The sequence below is a fragment of the Typopeltis vanoorti genome, chromosome 17, assembly GCF_054136105.1.
Source record: "Typopeltis vanoorti isolate ZY-2024b chromosome 17, IOZ_Tvanoo_1.0, whole genome shotgun sequence".
NCBI classification, from domain to species: Eukaryota; Metazoa; Arthropoda; class Arachnida; order Uropygi; family Thelyphonidae; genus Typopeltis; species Typopeltis vanoorti.
Genome location: NC_143565.1, coordinates 29,513,691 through 29,539,307, shown reverse-complemented (window position 1 = coordinate 29,539,307; position 25,617 = coordinate 29,513,691). Strand labels below are relative to the sequence as shown.

Here is a 25,617-nt window from a genome sequence, read left to right as displayed (position 1 = left end):
AACATTTGCAAAGAAAAGGTCTTATACAACGAAGAAATTCCTCGTTGCAATTGTGGACGTAAGTTGATTTGATTTAAATTTTTATGCATTTTAAGTAGTCAATTCGAATTTCTAGCAATTCTAATTTCAATCTCGCAAATTAGAATTTAATTTCAATTTTAATTTAATTTTCTCTTCTTCAGTCAGTTCCGATTTTTTTTTGATACAGGAAAATACGGGTTTTATATTTTTTTTTAGAAAACTCGGGATTTTTAACCTAATATCTCAAAAATTCGATAGTAAAACTTAAACTATTACAGATAATAATAACAATATTAGGGTTCCGTGCTACGAGATGGGGGTAGCTGTCTATGTACTCTCTCCGACTGCATTGCTTTGCTAACTTGAGCATACTATCAGTGAAGAATGAACACTGGCGTCTTAAAAAAAAAAAAACGGTTTGGGCTAAAGAAAATCCGCTTATTCTCTTTGGAAATAAAAGGCATTAAAGGATTTTATTTTATTTGTTATTTTTTCTTGTCACAGTTTATATACTAAAACAAGTATCTCAAATTCAAATCGCAAAAACCAAGCAACTTTATGTCTGAGTTAGTATGTATCTTGAAATATAAGGGAATGATATTAGCAAAAATGAACACAAAAGAATTCGAGCTGTTTTTCGAAAAAAAAAAAAAAAAAAGTATGAATATGACAACGACAATTACGACAACAAAAATCTTGAAAATATTTTATAATTTTTCGACTTCCGTGGAATAGAGTTTCTTCGTTACAAAATATAAAACACTATTAAACATTATCTTAGTTTTTTAAAATCTCCCTCTAGATTTGTTTATGGGTCATAACAACAAGTAATCAGTTTAATTTATTAAATGTATGATTAGATACCGCCTTCTAATTCTGATAGAGTCCATAATGTTTAAGTTTATTTAATATATTACAGGATGATAATCTTACATAGGATATTGAACACGAAACATATTTATGTATTCGTACGGAGTTCCCCCACTTTTCTCCTCCATCCGTTAAAACGGATTGAGTCCCCCCCTCCCCCCTTGATGAGAGGGTTAAGTGTTTCTCACTGTAGATCCGTATGTGTGTGTGTGTGTTCACAAGACCAGTTTGCCTGTTTTGAAGGACGAAAAACTCGAGTTTCCGCATGAAACAAAATCCTCTACTTCTGTATGAGACCGTCTAACTCACCTTTAGTCGAAAGAGACCAGATAAAGGTTTCTCACATCATGGACGTGAATTGAACCGAGATCTTTCCAACTAAAGGGATTCGTCTATACCGACTGAATTGCACAGGATCTTAGCATGACACATAAAAAGTTAAGAGTTAAGTATAATTTGGGTAAAACATAAAGTTAATTAATATGTTATTACTAATGAACGAACGGGAGAATTTATTAATTAATTAATAAAAAAATTAATGCATGTGTGTGATTACAGACCTAAATATTTAAAATAATCGATATTCTTTTCATAATACTTATTTTCCTCATAATATTTGCATCATAATCTTTAATTTCTTCATAATATTTGCATCATAATCTTTAATTTCTTCATAATATTTTCTTCATAATTTAATCCTCTTTAATTTCACCAAAAGAATCAAAGGAATATTCTGACACAGGTGTTATAAAATGTCTAATTAAACTATTTAAAATGTGCACATTCTCATTCCTATTTCTCTTTCTATGGTCAAAGTAGTGAGGACTTGAGAATACGGACAGCATATCCAAGGACTAATGTGTATATTAAGTTCTATTTTTATTGCGTTTCAGACACGTGTACTTAATATATAAACGCTGGTATTCCATACTTAAGAGATTGAAGAAAAATTATCGAGCAATTTCAGTTTTTATCAATTTCAAACAATGATACATTCTTTCTCTTCATTCAATACATTCTTTTTCTGTACCGGTAACAAAGGTAGTTTCACTGTGCAAATGATGACATGCGGAGTGACATTAATCTTGGGAGTCGTATTTTAATCTTCCCGTGAACTTGCACTCATTTTCTTACTCTTTTTGTTTATGAAGTAACTATAGTTAAGTAATATATCTTCGTGTACAGAAAGCTCTTACCGTGTTACACTAACTTTCTTAACCACATTGCAGTTTGCTATTTATTGATGTAAAGGACATAAACATGGTGAAAAAATTTCAAACTTTCATGGGTAAGCGTAATGAATAAATAAATCCTCGAACGCCTTTTATTCCGAAAGGTAGTAGGCGGAGTTCTTTTAGTTCTAACTTTTTTTTTTGAAGATTAGCAAGCAACTAGTCTTCATCTTTCAGCATTTGGTGACAGTGTGCAATCAAGTAATAAATGAAAGAAGGATTTCAGAGCAGAAATTACAAAGTCAAATATAGTACGCCCACACACTTTATAGAGCTTCGCTTGGATTTCTGCCAAGAATAGTCGAATTCATGCTGAAGGGGAGAAAGAAATTAAGGCTGTACGAATTGGTCGCCAACATGCGAAATCACGCGCTTTCTTGTCTGTCGCTGTACTTCCCTACCTGTAATAATAAACAAACTCATCCCAGAAGACGGATTGATTACCCTATTATCGGAATGGATTCTCCTCTTTGTGACATGCGCAGAAGTGTCGAAGGATCTCGAATCTGTGGGCGTACAATACCACTGTGTCATGTCCAAAAACCCCTAACAATTTTACACATGCATATTTGAAATCGTTTGAATTCTACTATCAGTTTTAAGCTTTGGGGATAAAAACCAGAATTTCGAGATCTTTCGGAAAAAATTTTCCAATAAGTTTCTTATTCTTGGTTTAGCATCACAAAGGTCTCATTTTCATAAAAATTATTTAAAAAAAGTCAGTGTGTATATATACACTAGCTAATATGCAGGTTCATGCAGTTAATGGCAATTCATGGTTTGAGGGGGGATAGCTAACCATCATTATAAAATCATTTGTGACGCTGGTTGGTTATAGTTGATGAATCAGGTATGGATTCAGGGAGGGAGAGGGATAATTGGAACAGTTACCTTCCAAGATTATTGCAAAAGGACAACAATATTTTCATGAAATATTTTTGTGCATTTCGGATTGAAAAAAATTCTCTAACTTAACTATTTTCACATCCTCTTTCCCATAGTTGAATAGTGGGTGACAAGAATAAATGACACGAGTGACACTTTTATATTGTTATTGAATACTCCTAACAACAACAACATAGGAACAATCTTCTTCTTCCTTTATATTAGGCGGGAATCCTAAAATTTAATTATCATAGAATTTCGAATCATAACAGGCCTAGTGGCCTGTTATGATTCGAAAAACCCGAGTTTACAGATGAAAAAAACAAACAAAAACCCTACTTCCATATGAAACCAGCTAACTCACCTTTCGTCGAAAGAGACTAGATAAACACATCACGGACAAGAATCGAACCAGGTCTTTCCGACTGAAGGGTTTCATCTCTACCGACTGAGCTACGGAGGCTCTAACATAGGAAGAATAGCATTCACAAATATAATGAGACTGCGTGAAATTACCTGATATAAACAAATCGATCGTCTTTTCAATTAATGACAAATAAATTATTACAGACAATCATAAAAATATTTATTTTATTTTAATTTAATTTTTTTTTCATTTTTTAATACTATTATACTGTTCTACTCATTACCACAGTATATAAACTTAGCAATTATCACGGATTGTCATATGGTTGGCCAGGTGAGTAGCACATCATGCCCCAACGAACAGGGTGTGGGTTCGAATCCCGCTATACATGTTTGTGATTTTCTTTAAGTACAAGATGAATTTCGTCATCTGGTGTATGACCACCAACCCGCTTCTTGGAGGCATGAATTGGCATAAAAATTCTTTCATAATAGTCTCTAGAAGGATTTCTGGATTAGGTAAAAATATATTAATAGATATATCCGTTTTTCTGTATGTTTGCATCCTTTGATGGTTCACCTGAAATGACTTGAAAACAATTTATCAAATCTTAGTTAACTGAGTTAGAAATATACCAATAAATAAATATTGATTACAACATGCGGCACCTATAAGTAAAGTATGTTTGCGCTAAGCATATTAACAAATATCTAAAAAAAAAAAAAAAAAAGACAATAATAAAAAGAACTTGTGTTACTATAGCGACCTCTATTTCTAAATAAAGCATAAAACGGGACTTCTAATTTTGCGGAAACTCTTAGATGTTTGAAATTCTGGTTACAATCTCATATAACTGAAGAAATAATAACTGGTTTAGCTTAACTGCGCATTCACAGATATATTCACATTAATGCTTAAAACACTATTAATAAATTTGAAACAGGAAAAAAAACCTAGAATTGATTAGTTACATTATTTTTAATGCTATTTTAAGATATGAGTATTTTTCTTTTTGTAACTGTTATGCTTCTAACCTTAAAGCTGATTTTTACCATTTTACTTCGCCATCGTTACCATGACACTAGATCCATCCTTGCACCAATGTTCAGATAACTGCGAAAAAAAAAAAAAAAAAAAAAGAAAGAAGGAAACCAATAGCTTACCTTTTCAGATGGTCAGCGAATCGTAAGGAACTTCATTATTCTGCTGGCAAAGAATACCCAACGGAATTCAAAGACTATTAGATGGCGAGTAGTACACTGACGCAGCTTATTCTGGCATCATCTACTTTGCTGCGTACAAATGAGCAAACGATAAAGCTAAAAATCGTATTTCTGCTTGATAATTCTATTTTTGTTGAATAATATGGAACAAGTTTATTTCTAGTAAATAGTTATATTTTTTCAATTATTTTCTTTAGATTTTCTCATCACTCATTGCAATTACGGTTTCCCTTGTTTTATGGCCTATGATTGTTTATTCTGTAAATGCCTGGCACCACGAAGCAATTACCTGGTTTGCAGGAATTATGGGATTTCTCTTGCCATTGTTCTGCTGGTTATTATTGAGAGAAGAATCAGGAGTTTCCACTTACGTAGAGTAAGATTCCTTTAATAATGCTTATTGTTCTCACTTGTTTATTTATTCATCTTGAAATAGAAAAACTGTAGCCTATTCACGATGTTTTTTTTTTCCTGAATTGTTTTGATTTCTTTTGCAGTGCAATGCAACAGTGTGATATAGAAACGGAAAATGCTGCCAATTACCTCGAAGAGATATTAAGGGCACCACCGATCGGGTGAGTAATTCCACCATTCTTAGATGTATTTAACTTATATCCAAGTATTTTTTCCAAGCGTCAAGACCAATTTTGATCACGATGAACTAATAACTGTTGTTTATTTTATGAGATGCTCTTAACATAAAAAGATAATAATCGATGATTCTGTTTAATAATTGACAACGAATGCAAGCAAATGGCGCGAGCAACTTTTGATGATGGGTTTAAAAACAAAGACGAGCCACTCAGAAGAGAACTACAACGAAGACTTTTAGTTTCAGCTGAAGACATTGTGCATTAAGAAAACGAAGCATGACGTCGATGGATTAAACTGATCTCAAAGTGAAAGTTTTGAAGGGTCTCCATGACACTACGTGCTGGAAACGGCCACCTAAGTGAGCATCTACAGAATTAAAACTGTAGAAAAACTATAAACTACATCCTACTTGTGAGATAACCTTCGTATTCACTAGACATAACTTAGTGTAATTTCTTTTGCTCTCCTAAACCTAAGCAGTTTGAGAGACAAAAGATTTGCTCATGCTAGCACAATTCAGCAGGCGACCAAGGAGGTTTTAGCTCACCAAAGGAAATAGGCAGAATTATTATTATTATTATTATTATTATTATTATTATTATTATTATTAGTTGAGAATTTTCAACTAAAGTTCACAGAAATATACAAAAAAGCAACAAAACCTACACAAACGAGGCGACAAACAAACAACAATCTATGGATAAATGACGATTATTATTTTTATTATTAGTTGAGAATTTTCAACTAAAGTTCACAGAAATATACAAAAAAGCAACAAAACCTACACAAACGAGGCGACAAACAAACAACAATCTATGGATAAATGACGACATACTAAATACTATTACTGAAAAAGAAAATCTATGGAAAAAACTTAAAAAGTCACCCAGTAACACACATTTACAAACCTTATACAAAAACGCAAGAAATAAACTAACAACAAAAATTCGTAGGGCAAAAAGACGCTACTACTTCCAAAAAATCATGGAATATAACGACAACATTAAGCAAACATGGGCTACACTCAACGAATTAGTAACCCGAAAAAAGAAAACTTCAGTAGAAGAATTTATTGCAAAAAGCTTCGGTCAGGACACAAACCAAGAGGAACTAGCAGACTTATTCAACCATGTTTTCACAAACAACATCACACAACTCAAAAAAGACAAACTACCAACGATCAACAAAAAACTACCGACACAAAATCAACAACAAACGATGTATTTTCCACCCATAACAAAACAGGAACTTAAAGAAACACTCCCAAAACTAAAATCAAAGACTACTCCAGGAATAGACAAAATAAGACTCACAGACCTTATAACACACTTTGAACAAATAAATCCAATATTTTTGAAACTCGTGAACATAATATTCGACACAGGCATTATTCCACAACAACTAAAAACTGCAGTAATTACGCCAATATACAAACACGGCAAAAGAAACGATACTCAGAACTACAGACCAATAGCTACACTACCAGTCATCCCAAAAATTCTAGAAAAAATAACACACACCAGACTACAGAACTATTTACAGAAGTACAACATCATCTCACAAAACCAATATGGCTTTCAGAAAACAAAAAGCACCATTACTTTATTAGAAGACATCGCCAACACAATAAACAAAGCTCTCGACAAAAACAAGTACGCCGTCCTTATACTGCTGGACCTAACCAAAGCATTTGACACACTTGAACATGACATACTACTGACCAAACTATACTCAATAGGTATAAGAGGAACACTGCATACATGTTCAAGAACTACCTCTCAAACAGAACACAAGTAACAAAAATAGATACATGTCACAGTCGGAGTATACAAGTAAAACACGGTGTACCTCAAGGTGCCATATTATCACCCACTCTATTCAACATATACATTAACGATGTTCATAATATATCCATAAGAAGTCAAATATTTCAATACGCAGACGACACGACACTACTAACAATCCACACAGACATTAACACAGCTCTCTGCAAAGCACAATCACAAGGTACTTCCACCAAAACGCAATATTAATCAACGGCACCAAAACACAGATGTTGATATTACACAACCCAAGAATCATACGCCCTGCATCACTATCGTTACAGTGTCACACATACCGCTACATTAACAACAAAAATACCTACCAATGTTCCGAAATCAAACCTGTAATACACGCAAAATACCTCGGTCTCTATATAGATTCTCACCTTAAATGGACAAAACATATAGAATACCTACACACCAAACTCCGGATCATCGCAGCAAAACTCTTCCAAGTTAAAGACATTATTCCACCCAACATAAAAAAAAATCTCCTATATCACGGTATCTGCGAATCCCTACTCAGATACGGAATAACAGTCTATGCAAATACATCAAACAGCCACCTAACAAAATTAGAAACATTACACAGGAAAATCGTGTCAACAGTGATCTGGACACACGCAACAACCAATATCCGACAAGCACATGGTGATACATAGAATACTGAGCATTAAAAACCTGAAACACTACATGGCAAAAAGGAATTACTTCAACATCACCTATCGAAACAACAGAGACACATATCGTATAACACGACCTACAACAACTCTCTACATCCCCACACCCTTCAACAACACATGCGGTTCTTTTGTGAGATCACATCAGATACCCACGCAACTCAACAACCTACCAAGAAAGTTAAAACACGTAGATAACTACAGAACATTAAAAAACGAACTCTGGAAAATATACCAACAAAGTTAAGAAACCATTAACACTAATATACACATCACAAATCACTAGCATCCAATGCCTACATCCCATACATAAACAGTAGCGACAACAAAGAGTGAAGGCTAAATCCCACTCTCTTCATAAAAGCTAACCCAAGCTTCGAAGTAGGTGGGATTAACTTGCCTCACTCATCTACAAGTAATCCTTATAAGCAAATGCAGAAATTTGTATGTATAATCACTCTTTCTCAAACTTAAAAAAAAAAATCTGCATATTGTACTGAATCTTTGTAATGTACAGAAAATGTGTCTCATGTATATATACGTAAATACTATGTATGATTAATCTTCTCAGTGTGAAAAAAAAATTATTATTATTATTATTATTAACATTATTATATTAGTCATTCATTATGTAGAAAATTCTGTACAATCTTCATTGTTAATATTCGAAGAACATATGTTGTGAATACATAATATAGAGGCAAAAATTGAAATTTTTAATTGAAATCCAATGTAGAAAATTAATCATATATGCAGCACTTAGAGCTGAATTTTGTAAACATTATAAGTTAGAATGTCACTCAAGATGATCATTGTATATGTGTAAATATTATAGAAATCAATAAAAATTATATATTATATTATTAAAAAAAAGTATTATTATTATTATTTTAATTATATATTATTATTTTAATTATATGTTATTATTTTAATTATATATTATAATTTTAATTATATATTATTATTTTAATTATATATATTAATTATTCCTAACTGACTTTTGGAAATCAAAAGGCAGCCTATTTCCATTCTTTTACCAGCAACTACATAAATTGGACTGTCGTTGCTGATACTTGAGTTCATGGCTGCTAATGATTTGAAAGATTTTTTAGGCAAGAGTATAGCAGATGACTGTCGCCACTGTATATTCATAAAGTCTAACTGGTATTATTGTCTGAAATAGTATGATTCCTATGGTCGATTTTTCTGAGCTACAAAATTAAAAAAAAAAAAAAAAATCAGCTTACGCCATTTTATTCCCGTATACGGGAGTAGGCGAGGCCATTTAGCCCTATCTAACTTTTGGAGACTGAGTGGGCAGTTCAATCTCCACTGGTACCCAATCAGAGACAGGTGGCCCAAGGCTATCACTAATTAAGCTGTACGCAGTGAAGAGAGACGGCTCAAATGTGCCGCCATCTCGTGGTTCCTAACCCTAACACAATATATTTAATGTCTGAAATAATGTGGGTTCTACGGTCGATTTTCTTGAGTTTACAGGACGAAAAACCCGAGTTTCCGGGAGGAAAAACCTGCTTGCCCGTGCCAGAGATCGACTAACTCGGGAACCGGTCGAAAAAAGGCTTAGAAAAATTTCCTCTAGTCGCCGACTAGACTCGAAACCAAGTCTTCCTTCGTGCGGCCAAGCGCGGCGGTGTGCAAACGCCACATCCGCTGAGCTACACAGGCTACAAAATTTAGTCTCCATAAAAAATCTGTTTGACTGCTCAAATGGTCGACTAACTCTGGATAAAAAATTGAAAAAATGCTCATCTAGTAGTCACCTATAACGGTATTTCTTCTTTTGGAGGATCTCGCATTATTGAACTAGAAATGTTGCTACGAAGATACACATGTACCTTTAAGGTTTCATAGATATATCTATAAAGTTGCATCTATCAGAAAATGAAAGAACTGACAGTTCTTTAATTTTCTGTGGATTTTTATGTGGTCCACAGATTTTATGTGGTCTGACATCATATATTATTAATAAATAATCCCTATCTGCCTTTTTTTACAACAACAACAACAATAGCGTGGAGCGTCAGTTCCTTAGGTAACTTTTTTTTGGAGATCGTTTGGAAGCTCATCTTCACTTCCGCTATCACCAGAAGATTAGTGCGATCTCTAGTCTGTGTGATCAAAGAATCATCACGAGAATGTACTACACTTCCGCCATTCCATATCCCTTTCATTTCTCCAAAGTGAAAATGAAAAGGCATAGAGGATTCATTTTATTTATTTATTTTTCTAAACCTTCAAGAAGTCAACCCACAGAATGCTCATCTCACTCAAGGAGAAACATAAGCAGAAACATGCATTATAAATTTTATTCTTTCTAATTTAGTATAATATTATATAACCAGAAGATTATTTATATGGGTTTTCTCAATTGAAGGTGAGTTAGCTGATCTCATACGGAGGTAGCAGGTTTTTTCCCTCCTGGAAACTCAGGTTTTACATCCTGGACACAGAAAATTCAGCCGTGAGAACAAACACAATTTACAGACAAAAATACTACTTATGGGCAGTAGATGGCGATGTGTGTAGATAAAGAGTGCCCTCCCTTGATGAATCCTTGGACTCCTTGGAGGTGGCATGTAATAATAACAATAATAATAATAATAGTAAATAATAATAATAATTTCTTTATTTATCTTTGCAGGTGCCTTGTTGCTTCCACCAGCAAGGAGGAGATAAAGGTAGCAAAGCCAATGTAAGTAGTTCAATGTATGTTCAATGATCTGTGTGTTTAAGCATGTTCATTTAGGAATCTTCTTCCACAGTCACGGGCGAATATTATGAAAGAGGTCTCTGACTATTCTTTCAAGATTTTCCATTCCTAAGTACAGCAATGGTTGGCTACAATTAAGTATGACCGAGATCCTTTGTGACAGAGGAGGGGGTATATCGAGAACGATGTCACGTAACAAAATATTTTCTTAGAAATTTAATACATCAGATTATAAAGGGATTAACAATTTTAAAAAAGAATTTAACTACTCTCCGTTATATATACATATATATATATATATATATATATATATATCTGAACCACACACAAAAGGCCCCATTATAGGCAAAATAATGTAAATATCGTAGTGTTAGTATTAATATAGTTAATTATTAAGTTACTGAAATTGAAATTATTCAGAAATTTTTAAGATAAATAAAATTCCATGTATTTACTTATTTTATTTTTAATGCTTCTTTGGAATTTGGTTTCAAGATCTGTGGAACAAGAGTGTAGGGAAAGTTCGACATTGAAGTTAGAGGACCCAAATGTTACTGTTGCATGTTATTATTATTATTATTATTATTATTATTATTATTATTATTATTATTATTATTATTATTAGTAGTAGTAGTAGTAGTAGTAGTAGTAGTAGTAGTAGTAGTAGTGTTGGTGGTGTTGGTATAAGTCTGGACTTTAAGGAGGTCATGCTACGTGAGATACTCTGTCAAGGTGATCAGTGAATATCGGTGGCGGCTTGCAAATGCACTGCAGAACTGTAGCACCCCTAATTTTTCTCAATATATAAATATATTTATTAATTTATTTATATTTGCTTGTAATATTTAATTTTATCATCAACAATCCTATACAATTCTCTTATTTTGTATAAAAAATAATAAAAATCCATCTTGTAGCACTTAGGAGGACGAAGGACGCTAGCAGCACCGTGTTTACCACAGTGTCATATTGCTACGCGCGCAAGCATATGTACTTCATAGTGAGATGCGAGCAATTAGCGTAATGCGGCACTGTCCGTCGCGCAGTTCCACTGTTGTTTATATGCAGTTTGCGCCAGTAGTAGAGTGTTCGTAGTGTTTATCGTGTTTACTCCGTCTCTTTAAACATTTGGACATTACAATTAAAGGATTTAATTGTAATGTCCAAAAATTGTAAATCCATTCCTTTAATTACAATTAAAGGAATGGATTTTATTTTTAAGTAATTTTGAATTATACTAAACTGTATAATTTTATCGATAATAAACATATTTTTTCATGTTTAATTTTTTTTTAATTTTTACAATAATTTTGATATTTTATTCAAACACGTATACACTTTACTTACAGTGTGTATGTATATTTCGAAAGTTACAGCACCCCACGATTGCAAGCCACGAGCCGCCACTGGTGAATATGCTATTAAAGTATTTTCGAACTTTAATAGTAGGCCATCTTGTTCGAGGTCGTATTTTGATTGTTTTGATTAAAAATTCCTCTCAAGAAATTGCTGAAAGAACCGTGTTTTATAACATGTTCATATAAGATATGTGACCAACATGTCGTGAAAAACTGCATTGACCAAAACAGATCCAATTTAATTTTATGCGCAACACTGACCTGAAGTGGACACTACTGGTCAATCACTTGAAAATAAACGGTGCATCCTTTACAACTCAAAAAAAAAAAAAACACATCATTTGTTAAACTGTGAGATTAACTGTATATTTGTGTGAGGAATAAAAAAGGATCTCGTTCATTGGATTGCATTCATAACAGTGCCTTGTAAGTAGTAGACTCGTGTCTTTAAATTCCGTTAATCTGTCCAGCAGTGTTTAAGCTTGGCTTCATTAATGAACTTAGGAATAAACTTAAAGAACTGATGATATTTGACCTCGATCCTAAATCATTGTTTTTTTCCCACTCTTCTGCAAATAATGCTTTTCCAAAGAAAGTTTATGCATCTACAATGGTTGCATGATTAGAATGTGATAATGGAAGACAAGAGCACTTATGCAATGAGAAACAATTCTCCTTTCATGGTGGGCGGTAGATGGCGTTAGTGTAGTTGCGGTTAGAATGAGCTGTAGAGTAAACAGAGATGTAGGGTAAGTGCTCCCACCCCTCGATGAGTCTTTGGATTCCCTAGAGGTGTCATATAATAATAATAATAATAATAATAATAATAATAATAATAATAATAATAATAATAATAATAATAATAATAATAATAATAATAATAATAATAATTTCTTTATTTATCTTTGCAGGTGCCTTGTTGCTTCCACCAGCAAGGAGGAGATAAAGGTAGCAAAGTCAATGTAAGTAGTTCAATGTATGTTCAATAATCTGTGTGTTTAAACATGTTCATTTAGGAATCTTCTTCCACAGTCACGGGCGAATATTATGAAAGAGGTCTCTGACTATTCTTTCAAGATTTTCCATTCTTAAGTGCAGCAATATTTGACTGCAATTAAGTATGACCGAGATCTTTTGTGACAGAGGAGGAGACACATCAAGAACGATGTCACTTAACAAAATATTTTCTTAGAAATTTAATACATCAGATTATAACGGGATTAAAAATTTTAAAAAAGAATTTAACTACTCTTTGTTATATATATATATATATATATATATATATATATAAACCACACACGAAAGGTCCCATTATAGACAAAATAATGTAAATACCGTAGTGTTGATATTAATATACGTAATTATTAAGTTACGGAAGTTGAAATTATTCAGAAATTTTTAAGATAAATAAAACTCCATGTATTTACTTATTTTATTTTTAATAGTTCTTTGGAATTTGGCTTCAAGATCTGTGGAACAAGAGTGCAGGGAAAATTCAACTTTCAAGTTGGAGGACCCAAATGCTACTGTTGCATGTTATTATTATTATTATTATTATTATTATTATTATTATTATTATTATTATTATTATTATTAGTAGTAGTAGTAGTAGTAGTAGTAGTAGTAGTAGTAGTAGTAGTAGTAGTCGTCTGGACTTTAAGGAGGTCATGCTACGTGAGATACTCTCTCAAGGTGATCAGTGAATATGCTATTAAAGTATTTCCGATCTTTAGGAGTAAGCCATCTTGTTGGAGGACGTATTTTGATTGGAAATTCCTTTCAAGAAATTGCGGAAAGAATCGTGTTTTATAACATGTTCACATAAGATATATGACCAACATCCCAGTGAAAAACTGCATTGACCAAAACAGATCCAATTTAATTTTATGCGCAACACTGACCTGATGTGGACACTACTGTTCAATCGCCTGAAAGTAAAGGGTGCATCCCTTACAACAAATAAAATTAAAAAAAAAAAACATAATATTTTAAACTGTGAGATTAACTGCATATTTGTGTGAGGAATAAAAAAGGATCTCGTTCATTGGATTGCATTCATAACAGTGCCTTGTAAGTAGTAGACTCGTTTCTTTAAATTCCGTTAATCTGTCCAGCAGTGTTTAAGCTTGGCTCCATTAATGAACTTAGGACTAAACTTAAAGAACTGATGATATTTGACCTCGATCCTAAATCATATACATTGTTTTTTTCCCACTCTTCTGCAAACAATGCTTTTCCAAAGAAAGTTTATGCATCTACGATGGCTGCATGATTGGAATGTGATAATGGAAGACAAGAGCACTTATGCAATGAGAAACAATTCTCCTTTCATGGTGGACGGTAGATGGCGTTGGTGTAGTTGCGGTTAGAATGAGCTGTAGAGTAGACAGAGATGTAGAATAGGTTCCCTCCCTCGATTAGTCTTTGGACTCCCTGGAGGTGTCATATAATAATAATAATAATAATAATAATAATAATAATAATAATAATAATAATAATAATAATAATAATAATAATAATAATAATAATTTCATGTTTGAAATGTTACTCTTAAAGAGCAGGTTTATCCGCTTTTAGTAGAACTGTCAGTTCTTCATAATTTCTCTTTCTTTCTTGTGACTCTGAAATGAAACGCTGGAACAAGTGTTTTGCTATCGTGTAACTGATCGCCTTCTTGGCCTGGTGGTTTGTATATACCACTTTACAACTAACATGGTATGGATGTATTTGAATGTCTTTAGATAACCGATTAATTTCATTGCCCAGTTGATGTTTTCATTGCCAAGAGCACCCTACTCAAGAGTCCTGGAGTGGCTTCAAAAGTTACGCACTGGTCCTTGAGTATCGTTTTTGAAATATCTAGCTACCAACGGTTATAATATGTATGAGTAATAATATCTCGTATGTATTGCAAGTTTAAAGAGTCTCGTAAAGTTTCAGTTGGCTCTCAGTTAGTTTTGACAGAGCTCTTTGATTGGAACCTTTATCAGGGTTTTTTCAATCAAAGGTGAGTTATCCGGTGTCATACGGAGGTGGAGGGTTTCCTTCCGGAAACTAGAGTTTTTCATTCTTCAAAACAGGGAAACTAGCCTCGTGAACATACATATCTACAGACATAGAGACTATTGGGCAAGGAAGGCAACGGGAAACCACCTTGTTCTATAATAATGCTTTAATAATGTAGCATTGCCACCCTACCAACCAATGTGTTGAGGGGTAGATACTTTGTAGCCCTCAATAAATGGGTTGAGGGGAAAAAAACACACACATACACACACACAGAGTTTTACAATTCTTTTCTGGTTGGGATTCACATCAAAAGAAATCACTCCTGTTTGGCATACTGTGAACTCTGTGAAAATGAAACAAATACATAAATACAATTTCACGGCAAACGGATTTTGTGCTTCCTTGTAGTCAATGTTGATTCAAGATGTGTTGAGAAGAGACGGAGCGATCTCTTGCCACAGATTCCTTCCATGTTAAGACAATTACATAATAATTGATATGAAGAAAAGGAAAATTGCTTGCTCATCCATCTCCACTCTTCATCGAGATTATTATTATCATTTCGATGCACCTTCGAGCATTGCATTCATAATACGTTCTCTGAATCTCTTGTATTTTGAATTTGCATAAAAATTACTTATTAGAAATCTATGATCAATCTAAAAAATGTGCTGTGATACATCTTACTTGTAAAATAATGTACACCAGTGGATCAGAAAACACAACAATCATGCCTAATTCTCCAGTAACGTATAGAGAGTAGAGTAAATGGTTGTTGCACTTCTTCCTAAAAACTTTCGTCGTATTCCAGTTGTATTCCTTTTATTGGAGATAAAGGACATTCCCCTCAAATGATACACATTTTCATTTTTCATTTCCGGCCTTCACAGTGGGCTGTTATTCAAGATGATCTTTAATATTTTTATATAAAATCTCAAGGTCTTGGACCATTTACATTGTACTTTTCGAAACCCATTTCTTCGAGGGATGAGTGAAAGAGTGAAGTTTATCGTTTTCTGTTTTATTTTCATGCACTAGTAGGTCACAGGTTGCATATGTCATCTGTATAATAGTTTTATTCCCCCCACCCCCCACACACAGTAACCTGGCAATTCTAGTTGCAAAGTGATATTCCTGTTTGTAAAGAATGTCTGTAGAAATTAACAATTTAACATTTTAAAATTTAATCATTTATCATTTATCTAGTACTTAATCTTGGATGTCTTCAGCACTATGTAACAATCTCCTGCATCTCTGCGTCGCTTTGTTTTTGCAGTTTTTTTCGAGTAACTTTATTTCATCAAAGTGTCAATTCTACTTGGCACTGCCTCTGCCTCTTAAAAGTTCTACAACTCTGTGCAACGTTGAGACCCTACACAACATTAGACTTCATTCATTAGTATAATTCTTGTCTGTTTGTGGATATATTCTCTTTTTGTCTGTCCTAAACACTACTTTCACAGTGTTTTACGCTGTGCAATATGATAATACAAAGCATTGGCATAACTATGATATTTTGGTCCCCCTACAAAGTAACTGATTGGTACAGTTAGTAATGACGGTGTCCTACAGTTATGGATAGGTCTTGAAAGCATTTTGCTTTCAAGACCGCTTGAGAGTTTTTAGATAAGCCTTTATGCAAAACGTGCCATTGCTGTTATATAAACGAGTACATCATAATCGTAGTGTTGGCACTGATGACTAACAGTGGTGTCATTACATTTCCGCGTCTTTCAACTTCCTCATATTAACTCAAATTTTAATATCCCATTAAACACTTCCTAACTAAAATTTGTGAGCTGCTATTCAATGCGTTTTCACTATTCATCTTTAATTTCAATAGCACGAAGTCTTTACCAATTGGTATGATGATGTAAGAAATTTCTCAGAAGAAAAAAACAAAATTTTCTGACTTTCCCTTTGGCCAGAGTCACACTGAAGGTGACACAACTTCCTCAAAGTAAGTATTATTTGAATGCTGATTAACTTTATGTGATTTTTTATACATTTAAACCCCCTTTTTGAAATATATATAATACAAAAAATTGTGTGTACATAATGCGTTTCATTTGAATATAATTGAAAGAATTAATGTATTAAAAATCACATACAATGCATTTTTCTCAGGAAATTCCTTGTGTAATTTCCAGATTGGTTATTTTGAAAAATAATGCATTCTAGAAATTGCAATATATTTTGTCCTGTTTTCCTAAGCTAACTATGCGGAGTTTAAGATATTATGATTTGAATAACCTTATCTAGTTAGAGTAATTTTTAGAAAGCGTTATTTATTTTAAGTTTGTTTTTCATGTTCAAAACTAAAATAATCTTGATTAAAAATAATCAAAGAGTGACTTCAATACCTCAGGCAGTTTCCATATGATGAGCCTATATTCGTCTTTCGTACTAGCCTTGTGCGACAGCAAATCAGTCATTGAATTCTAATGATATTTCCAGATTATTTGTTTCATGTCCATGATCACAGGAAAGTATTTTGAAGGTAACTGTGTCCATGATAACACTGTTATTTTCAAAATATCTCCATTCACTGAAATTGTTTCCGTTGCAAGTAAAAGGATCAGATGAGTTAATTTTTTTTTCATATTTTTCTTGAATAGTTGAAGGTTTTAATTGTTTGGGAAATTCATGAGTAAGTTCGTTCCAGAGGACAGAGATCAATGGAATGAAATAACAAAAAAGAGAAAGCGGTTTGGCATGTTTCTAGTTGTACTGAAAACGAATCATGATCTACTCCCACTGCTGCTCTTGTTTTCAGAGACCCAACAGAAAGTGAAAGAATGATGGTCGTCAATTTTTCATTGGAGTAGAGACCATAGAGGTCCCTGTAAAAGAGACAAAGAGTTGAAATAATGCTTCTGTGAAATAAAGGTTGAAGTAAATCTCTGAGTCAAGGGTCATCTATAAGCTGAATTGCTCTCCTAAAGACAGTATCAAGAATTTTAAGGAGGTTTTAGGATGTCTAAGGATGGACAGATTTGGGATTTCTATACAGTTAGTAGCTGGGTGGGGGATAATAGCTCGGAGTGGAAAAGTGGCTGAGGAAGCTATTGATGTGATGTATTAATGCCAGGAGAGGTCAGAGTAAATGTCTGGTGATTTGTGAATCATTGATGGCAATGAATGGATCAATTTTTCGAAAGAAAAAGGCAAAGATGTGTTTTAGTGGTATTGAAGAATAACCAGGTTATCCTCTCCGAACTGAAGGATGGTATGGAGATCATTAAGGCACTGGTTGCAGATCACTTTGAAGCTTGGGATGACTGAACACTGTATGGTTTCTCGAATGATAGTAGGATAAATGGAGTTCACTGTCATCAACAGAACCATGGTAGGAATAGTGGTGATTGAGAGTAGGGCGTTTAAGGGAATTAGTTGTGTGATAGAACGAAGCTCTAAGGTATTTCTGCATTGGAGACAAAGCTCGAAGAGGAGTCTTTCGAAAGAGAGAGAGACTATGGTAGGAGACGATTTGTCTTGGTCATCTATGCTCCAGTTAAAGGAAAAGAATGATGACAGAAGGTCAGCTTTATCTTTTGGCGTTAGGCGCTAAAACAGTGGAGAATTCATCTCTCTCTCTCTCTCTCTCTCTCTCTCTCTCTCACTTCTCATATGAATGAGAGAGAGAGAGAGAGGGGGGGGATGCGCAAGTAAACCAAAGCCAAAGTTGCGTCCCGTCGCTTTGCAGAAGGCCATCGAAAGGAACTTTGGAGAGGAGACAAGTATTTTGCTGTTGGCCTTTATGAACTCAGATTTAGATTTGTTGCTCGATGGTTTTTTTTTTTTTTTTTTTTTTTTGCTATTTATTGCGTGCTTCATCTTAAGTCGAGATATAGATGACAAACAACCTGCTGTGAACTTTATTTCTATTTCTTCAACTGTTTTCGTACGCGTTTTTCTACAGTCTGGAAGGAAGATGAGCATTTTGGGTTAAATAGAGAATGAAGGCCTTCATATCAGTGAAGATAATTTCTGTGACTCGATTAGAGCAGGCGTTTAGATCAGAAGAACGGAAGTAATAGTCTGTCGATGGAAACGAAAATTAGAAGCTCCATTCAATCCACTTTGTACCCAAGAATACCCAAAGATCAACCTCTTATTTACTTTATTAAAATCGTCTTCCCTTCACGATGCATTTCAAACAGGATAAGAGGAAGAAGTCACTCGGGACCAGATCTAGTAAAGCAGACGAGGATAACGTAGAATCGGTCGACATTATGCTAGAAACAAATATTGCGACCGCACTGTAGGTAGAATGCTGCAGATACTGTGCGTGTACTAAAGTTTTCCTGAACATTTAGATCCCATAAGCTAGAAGCCATCAGTGGGGCATTTCCCAAAAATCTGCATTTTAAAAGCATTGGGGAATTTACCAAAGCTAGAACATGATCCATGGCCTGGCCAACAGGATTTCCTGGTACAGTTTGAACATACATATCTCGCTTTGTTTGGCTAAAAATGACAACAGTATCTTCCGTTATGTCAGCATTTGTTTTCGATAGTAGCCATAGATCTATGATTCATTTCCTGTGATAATACTCGAAAAGGTGTCATTTTCAGCCGTTGTTTCGTCATGTCTGATTCTGTTTGAAAAAAAAAAAAACAGGAAGAAGTTTTCCTGATACACTTCTTATTCCATCCATATCCTGAATTATCAGTGTTTAACATATTGTGGATGAAATGCTGCCTTCATCAGCAACTTTTTTAATGATAAAAGCCGGCTTTACCACGAAATGAAGCATCAATATATTGAAACCATGTCTCATATGCACATTGCTCTTTATATTTACATTGCATATCATATAAATGTCATGCGACGCATTTCCACAAACATACAGTTCAAAATTAGTCGGACAAATCACTTTGTAGGGAAACTACTCAGTGTGCCAAAGTACATTTCTGGATGTCATTTATTGGAACGAGTTTGATTTTACCATTTACCCTGCTAATTAAACTACAAGCTCACTTTTCAGCATCATCTTTTCAGTATCATGCATTGTGAAATATAAAGCGTGACAATTAAATTCTCGTGCTTGCATTTGAGAAAAGAACGTTCTATCCAGTTCTGATACGAACCTTTTAACATGATCCACCCCCTCCCCAAAGATGATGCGTTATGTTAAGTGCAACCTTTTTAAAAAAGTTTATTTTTTTTTAATTTTTAAGCGATTTTTTAAGCTTACTAACAATAAAGTAAGCGCCACATTTTCTCGAAGACGTCTAGAAATGTCGCTAAATATCAACTATCCTGTAGCTGTTGCGTTGGTACGCTATCTGATCAAAAATATCCGGAGGCCTACTCATCCCAGCTCTCACTTTAATATGAGAAGAACCAACTACATACCTTGAAGGCACGTAGTTGGTTCCCACTTTGTTTCTATAACAGCCTTCAATCTTCTAGGAAGGATTTCTGCTAGATTTCAGAACATTGCTACGGTAATTTCCTTTCATTCTTCCAGAAAAACATTAGTAAGTTCGGTCAATGGTGACAGTCGATTCGGTTCGCAGTCGGCGTTCCAATATTCATTCCGTAGTCAGGGCCGTACTTACATATTTTCCAAGGCGGGTGGGACCCAAGGCGCTAGAGTGCTCGTGAGCTCCTCTCTTACTGTTTGGGGCCCTTAAATTGTCCCTAATAAGTACGGTGCTGCCACCGGTGTTCGACGGGATGAGATCAGGACTCTGAGCACGGGCATGTAATTAAATTTTCTTTATAAAATAGAAATCCTTTTGTAAAAATTTACTTTTTCTTTTAGAGGTCATATCAAAAATGGTGAAATTTATAAAACTATCCAATTTAGTGTAAAAACATGCTGAAGCGCAAATTCAGGAAATTTTAAGCAATTAGGGCGGAAGCAGTTGAGTGGTATGAAAGCACCCAGAGGCGAGTGAATGTGAGAATGACAAAGTGCGGAATCTAGTCTCTCAATTAAAAATATTGAATAGGACAATCAATTCAGGAAGTATCGGTGACTGGAGTCCTAAAGCGATGCTGCAGTTTCTATATACTAATGCAGAAGTGTCAGGAACAAGAAGGAGGACTTTGGGGCATTGGTTGGTTCAATGTTATAGGTATTAGTGAGACTTGGCAACAGCGGATGATGTAGTTTACAGTGACAGAATATGAAGGACAGAATAAGAGATAGATGGGAGGGTGACTGTTCATTTGAAGCAGTCTGGTATGTGAGATCTGGTATGTGAGAATTGCCCCTGACTAGGCTCTTTAATTTAAGTCTAAGCTCTGGTAGGGAGTGGAAAGAAGACAAAATAATTCCCTTTCATAAAGGAGGTTCGAAGACTGCAGTAGCAAATTTTAGACAAATCAGTATCTCAGGCGTGGTGGTAAAAGTACTGGAATAATTGGTCAGTAAGAGAATTTAAGTTTGGGTACATAAGAATATGACACTGTATGAGGGTGAACATGGCTTTTGAATGGTCTGCCATGCCTTAGTGATTTACTAACTTTTTATAATAGAATGACAGGCGAGTTGGATGGAAATGGCTACAAGATGATTCTGCTAGATATTGCAAAGGGATTTGACAGAATATCAAATGGAATTCTGTTATGCAAATTAGAACAAATGGGGATGGATATGACACTGGTTAAGTGGATAAGAGGGTGACTGATGGGCAGATATCAAAAAGTGGTATATGAAGAAGCAGAATCCAAACGAAAGTAGGTCACTAATAATGTGCTGCAAGGTTCGGTGCTAGGACCACTACTGTTTAATTTGCACATAAATGATATAGGAAATAACCTGAAAGGATGTATATTTAGTTGTTTGCAAATTATGCGAAATTATCTAGCGTGATGGTTAATCAAGGCGATGTGGAGAGCTTGCAGGACAATTTAAATACGTTCCCAGTATGGGCACAAGATAATGAGTATCAGTTTAATGTGGAAAATGTAAAGTTATACATTTTGGAATAAATAGAGTACAAGCTGTATACCACATGGATGGTATTGTACTCCAGGAAATAGATGAAGCTATAAATTTAAAGGTGGTAGTAGACAGAGATTTTCAGTTCAGAGGACATATTTCTAAGGTTGCTAAGGTAGCCCATAAGATTACTTGGTAATAGAAGAACACATTAGCAAGTAGAGATAAAGAAGTTGTTATTCCTCTTTATAAGGACGTGATCCATCTGGATTATTGTGCTGAGGTCTGGTCTCCTTGGTTTTTTGGAGATGAGGAAGTGGTGGAGAGGATTCAGAGGCAAGTGAACAAAAGAGTGAGTGGTCTGTGGACTGTTCCCTATGAGGATAGATTGAAGGAGTGTGGATTGCAAAAGTTGGTTCACAGAAGAAAAACAGTAGATATAATGGAAACGTTTAAGTTACTTAATGGATTTCATAGAATTGATGCAGGGGAAATGCTTCAGTACTTGGCTACAGGAGCCACAACAACAGATCATCCCTGGAAGTTGAATAAAGATGAGGTTAGGTTAGTAGGAGTGTGAGGATTACATGTTTTGCTTGGAGAGTTGTGAATGAATGGAATGTGCCAGAGTCAGTTGTGAGTGCTTTGTCAGTTAATAGGTTCAAGGAGAGGTATGATAGTTTGGGTGGATAGTTTGGGTCTAGCACGATGAGTCTTCGGACTCTATGGAGGGGACCGTGCAATAATAATAATAATAATAATAATAAAAAAACACTCACAGTTATCGCTCAGAAAGTAACAAACTTAACATTATTCAGTCATTGCAATTAGTAAACTATCTCGCATGCATATAAGCTAAAAATAAGTATACTCAATGAACAAGACAGAGATAGGGGAGATGGGAAGTTGACACTGGCATCCATGGTGTGCAGAGCGAAACGTAGATCGTAAAAAGCAGACATCAGGGTTTCCCACCAGTGTATTGCAATCAACGAACATGGGTAAATGTGGCGATCTTAGCGACTTTGATCGAGTACGTATTATCGGCGCAAGACAAATGGATCATTCTATTGTCCAAGTCGTAAGAACCCTAGGGTTCTCTAGGGCAAACCATATCAAGGATCTACCGCGATTATGCTATCAACGGGTGTAACAGCGAGCAAGTGGTGGCCTACTACCCGCTATTGATGACCAGGGTCGACGTAGACTTTGCAGGCTCATACAGACCAACCGCAGGACACTATTCACATCCAGTTTCAATATCGTTGAACGGTTTCAATGCTGAACGATTTGAACCGTTCAGCGAGTGAATAAATCGTCAGCGCCAGCGAGTGAACGGTACGGCATACCCTGCATACTGTGAGCTACGGGGGTCGATGCCCTAATCGAGTACCGCTGTTGACAGCTCGTCATCAGGCATTGCGTCTCGTCTGGTGTCATGACCATCAAAACTGGACCTCTGTAGAATGGTACAGAGTTATGTGGTCTGATGAATCCCGTTATCAGTTATACCGGGCTGACGAGATGGTGTGGCATCGACAGCATGAGGCCATGGCCTCTTCGTGCCAGGTCGGCTCTGTTCAAGGAGGTGGGAGGCTCTGTGATGGTTTGGAGAACCTTCTCTGCGATCTTCCAGAATGTTCTGGATGATCATTTACACACTCTTTTGGCCTTCGGGACCATAATCACACAGGCATGGCTTGAGGAACACTCATTTGAGTTTGAAGCTGTCCAGTTGTCTGCAAGCTCCCGGAATTTAAATCCAATCAAATCTCTCTGGGATGCTATAGAGCGAGACATGAGATCCACTTATCCGAGACAGATGTCTAAGGCGACAATGCTGCAACAGTCATAGCTGGGTTACCTCCAGCAACCCTACAGCATCTGGTGGAAATGCTTAGGAAAGTATAGGTTGTTATTCGTGTTAGAGAGGACCGATAGGCTGTTAGGTAGATATCGCTAATGTTTTGTCCATTTAGTGTAAAGAAACTGGAGTTTCTGTAACTTATAAGGAAGCGACATGTAAATATTTTTATTTTTGGTTAGTATTTATTTCTTCTGGCAATATAATTTCATTATTATAAATTGTATTCGAGAAGGCCTCCCCTCCCCCTTTTTGTTGTTGCTGTGCATTCAGAAACCTCAACAAAAGTTGTATCTTTCGGCACAAATTGTCCGAAACCGGTAATGTTCTCTTCAAACCAGAGCATGCTGCCACCATAGATATCATAGACTTATACAAGTATAGAGCTTCCGTAGTTCAATCGATATAGATGAATCCTTTTGGTTGAAAGATCTGGGTTTGATTCCCGTCAGGGACGTGATGAACATTTATCTGGTCTCTTTCGACGGAAGGTGAGTCAGCCCGTCTCATACGAATGTAGGGGTTTTTTTTTTACCAGGAAACTCGGGTTTTTTCGTCCCCCAGAACGGACAAATCGGTCCCGTGACCCCCCCACGGATTAGAGTCATATTGCCCTTAGGGGATGCAGCAAAGCAGTCACGAATCTGCTACATTAATTCGTCGTAAGCCCTTCATTATGGGGGGCTCAACCCGTCCTAAGAGACGGATGAAAAGAATAGGAACATAGTAACCATACAAGTATAACAAAATATTAATTTATAATAATCATGATTTTATTTGCATTTTCGTTTATTTCATATTATATATTATTAAACAAATCAATGTTATTTAGTGTATTCAAAACATCTTTAATTTTTTACAGTTAATAACCTTCATTTCTGATGCAGTTATTGTTTTCTGAACAATTAGTGTGCTTTGTGTTTTTGAAAAAAAAATGAAAACTTCGAAATTAGACAGCCTATCACCACTTAATTAAATTTGAACTTTTACTATGCGATGTTATCATTTATCTGAAAATGTAATAAAACTGAAATAAAACCTGCTCTTTATGATGTAAATTCCAATATTTTATTATTATTGTTACTTGTGTATTCTACATGTTACTTCTATATGGAGTGTTGGCAATGGATTTCTTATATCAGCTTACAGTCGTGTTTATAATGGATATGGGTCGCCCGTTTCGTAGTTTTGTAAGGTATATTTTCTTTGTGATAAGCTTAATGACTGATATTGTATATTGATGGGAAGCTGTTTATTGATTCGAAATACTGTATATTCTATGGAGAATAGGTCCAAGCTGCTCTACTCTCCTCCCAGAATGACTGGTAAATCTCAAAATCTCAGTAGTAAGCCAACCTATGCCGTAAGATTTATCTTTTTTGTAGAGAAGAGAAAACTTTTTTGAAATCGTGTACGATGAGAGGAAGCTCTGTTTTATAGTTCATGGAGGGTGAGAGTCTTTTCGCATCAGATAGGATTTTACCTGTAGCATGGATGAATGTTGAGTTAGCTTTTGTGTGTGTTCTTATAGTACATACAGTATATAGGAGGATTCCATCGTGATCATTTATAACCCTTTCGCCGTCTATTGTAATAGTGGAGATACTGGTGGACCGTTACTGAGGTTTTCTACAGAAAATATATAATATTGGGTGCATTTATAAAGTTCAAGTGTATACGTTGTGCTCATATTACAGCTTATTTTGCTGAGTGCTCCAAATGTGACCGCATGTTGACTTCTAGGGACTGGTATTCTTCAGAGCTCGGATGATGTAATTGCTGTTGCTGCAGCAGTTTGGATGGAGATTGTGTCTCTTCATATTCCTGCTGGTAGCTGTATTATGAGTAAATACTTTAACTTTAGACTTAAAGAGTGACCACCCAGCGAATGAGATGTGAGAGTCACAATATCATATAGTTTCTGGAGCTACTGAGATACTCTGTGTCCTTTAGCAAACTCTTGTTAACGATCCGGTATGCTACACCTTTTTTTTTTGTCCAGTATGTCCAGGTATAGAAATGCTTAGAAGGATATAATTATTATCTGATGCATGAGAT

The 25,617-nt window shown here is 35.1% G+C and overlaps 1 protein-coding gene across 1 annotated transcript; it reads left to right on the top strand.

The window, feature by feature from the left end:
- Positions 1 to 24,623, top strand: LOC150097250 (uncharacterized). Its single transcript, XM_090407538.1, has 7 exons — positions 1 to 58; positions 4,796 to 4,974; positions 5,096 to 5,173; positions 10,361 to 10,411; positions 12,699 to 12,749; positions 16,640 to 16,756; positions 24,422 to 24,623. The coding sequence occupies exons 2-6, from the start codon at positions 4,844 to 4,846 to the stop codon at positions 16,671 to 16,673; spliced, it is 345 nt and encodes a 114-aa protein (XP_090263664.1). The 5' UTR covers positions 1 to 58; positions 4,796 to 4,843; the 3' UTR covers positions 16,674 to 16,756; positions 24,422 to 24,623.
- Positions 24,624 to 25,617: the final 994 nt, after the last annotated feature.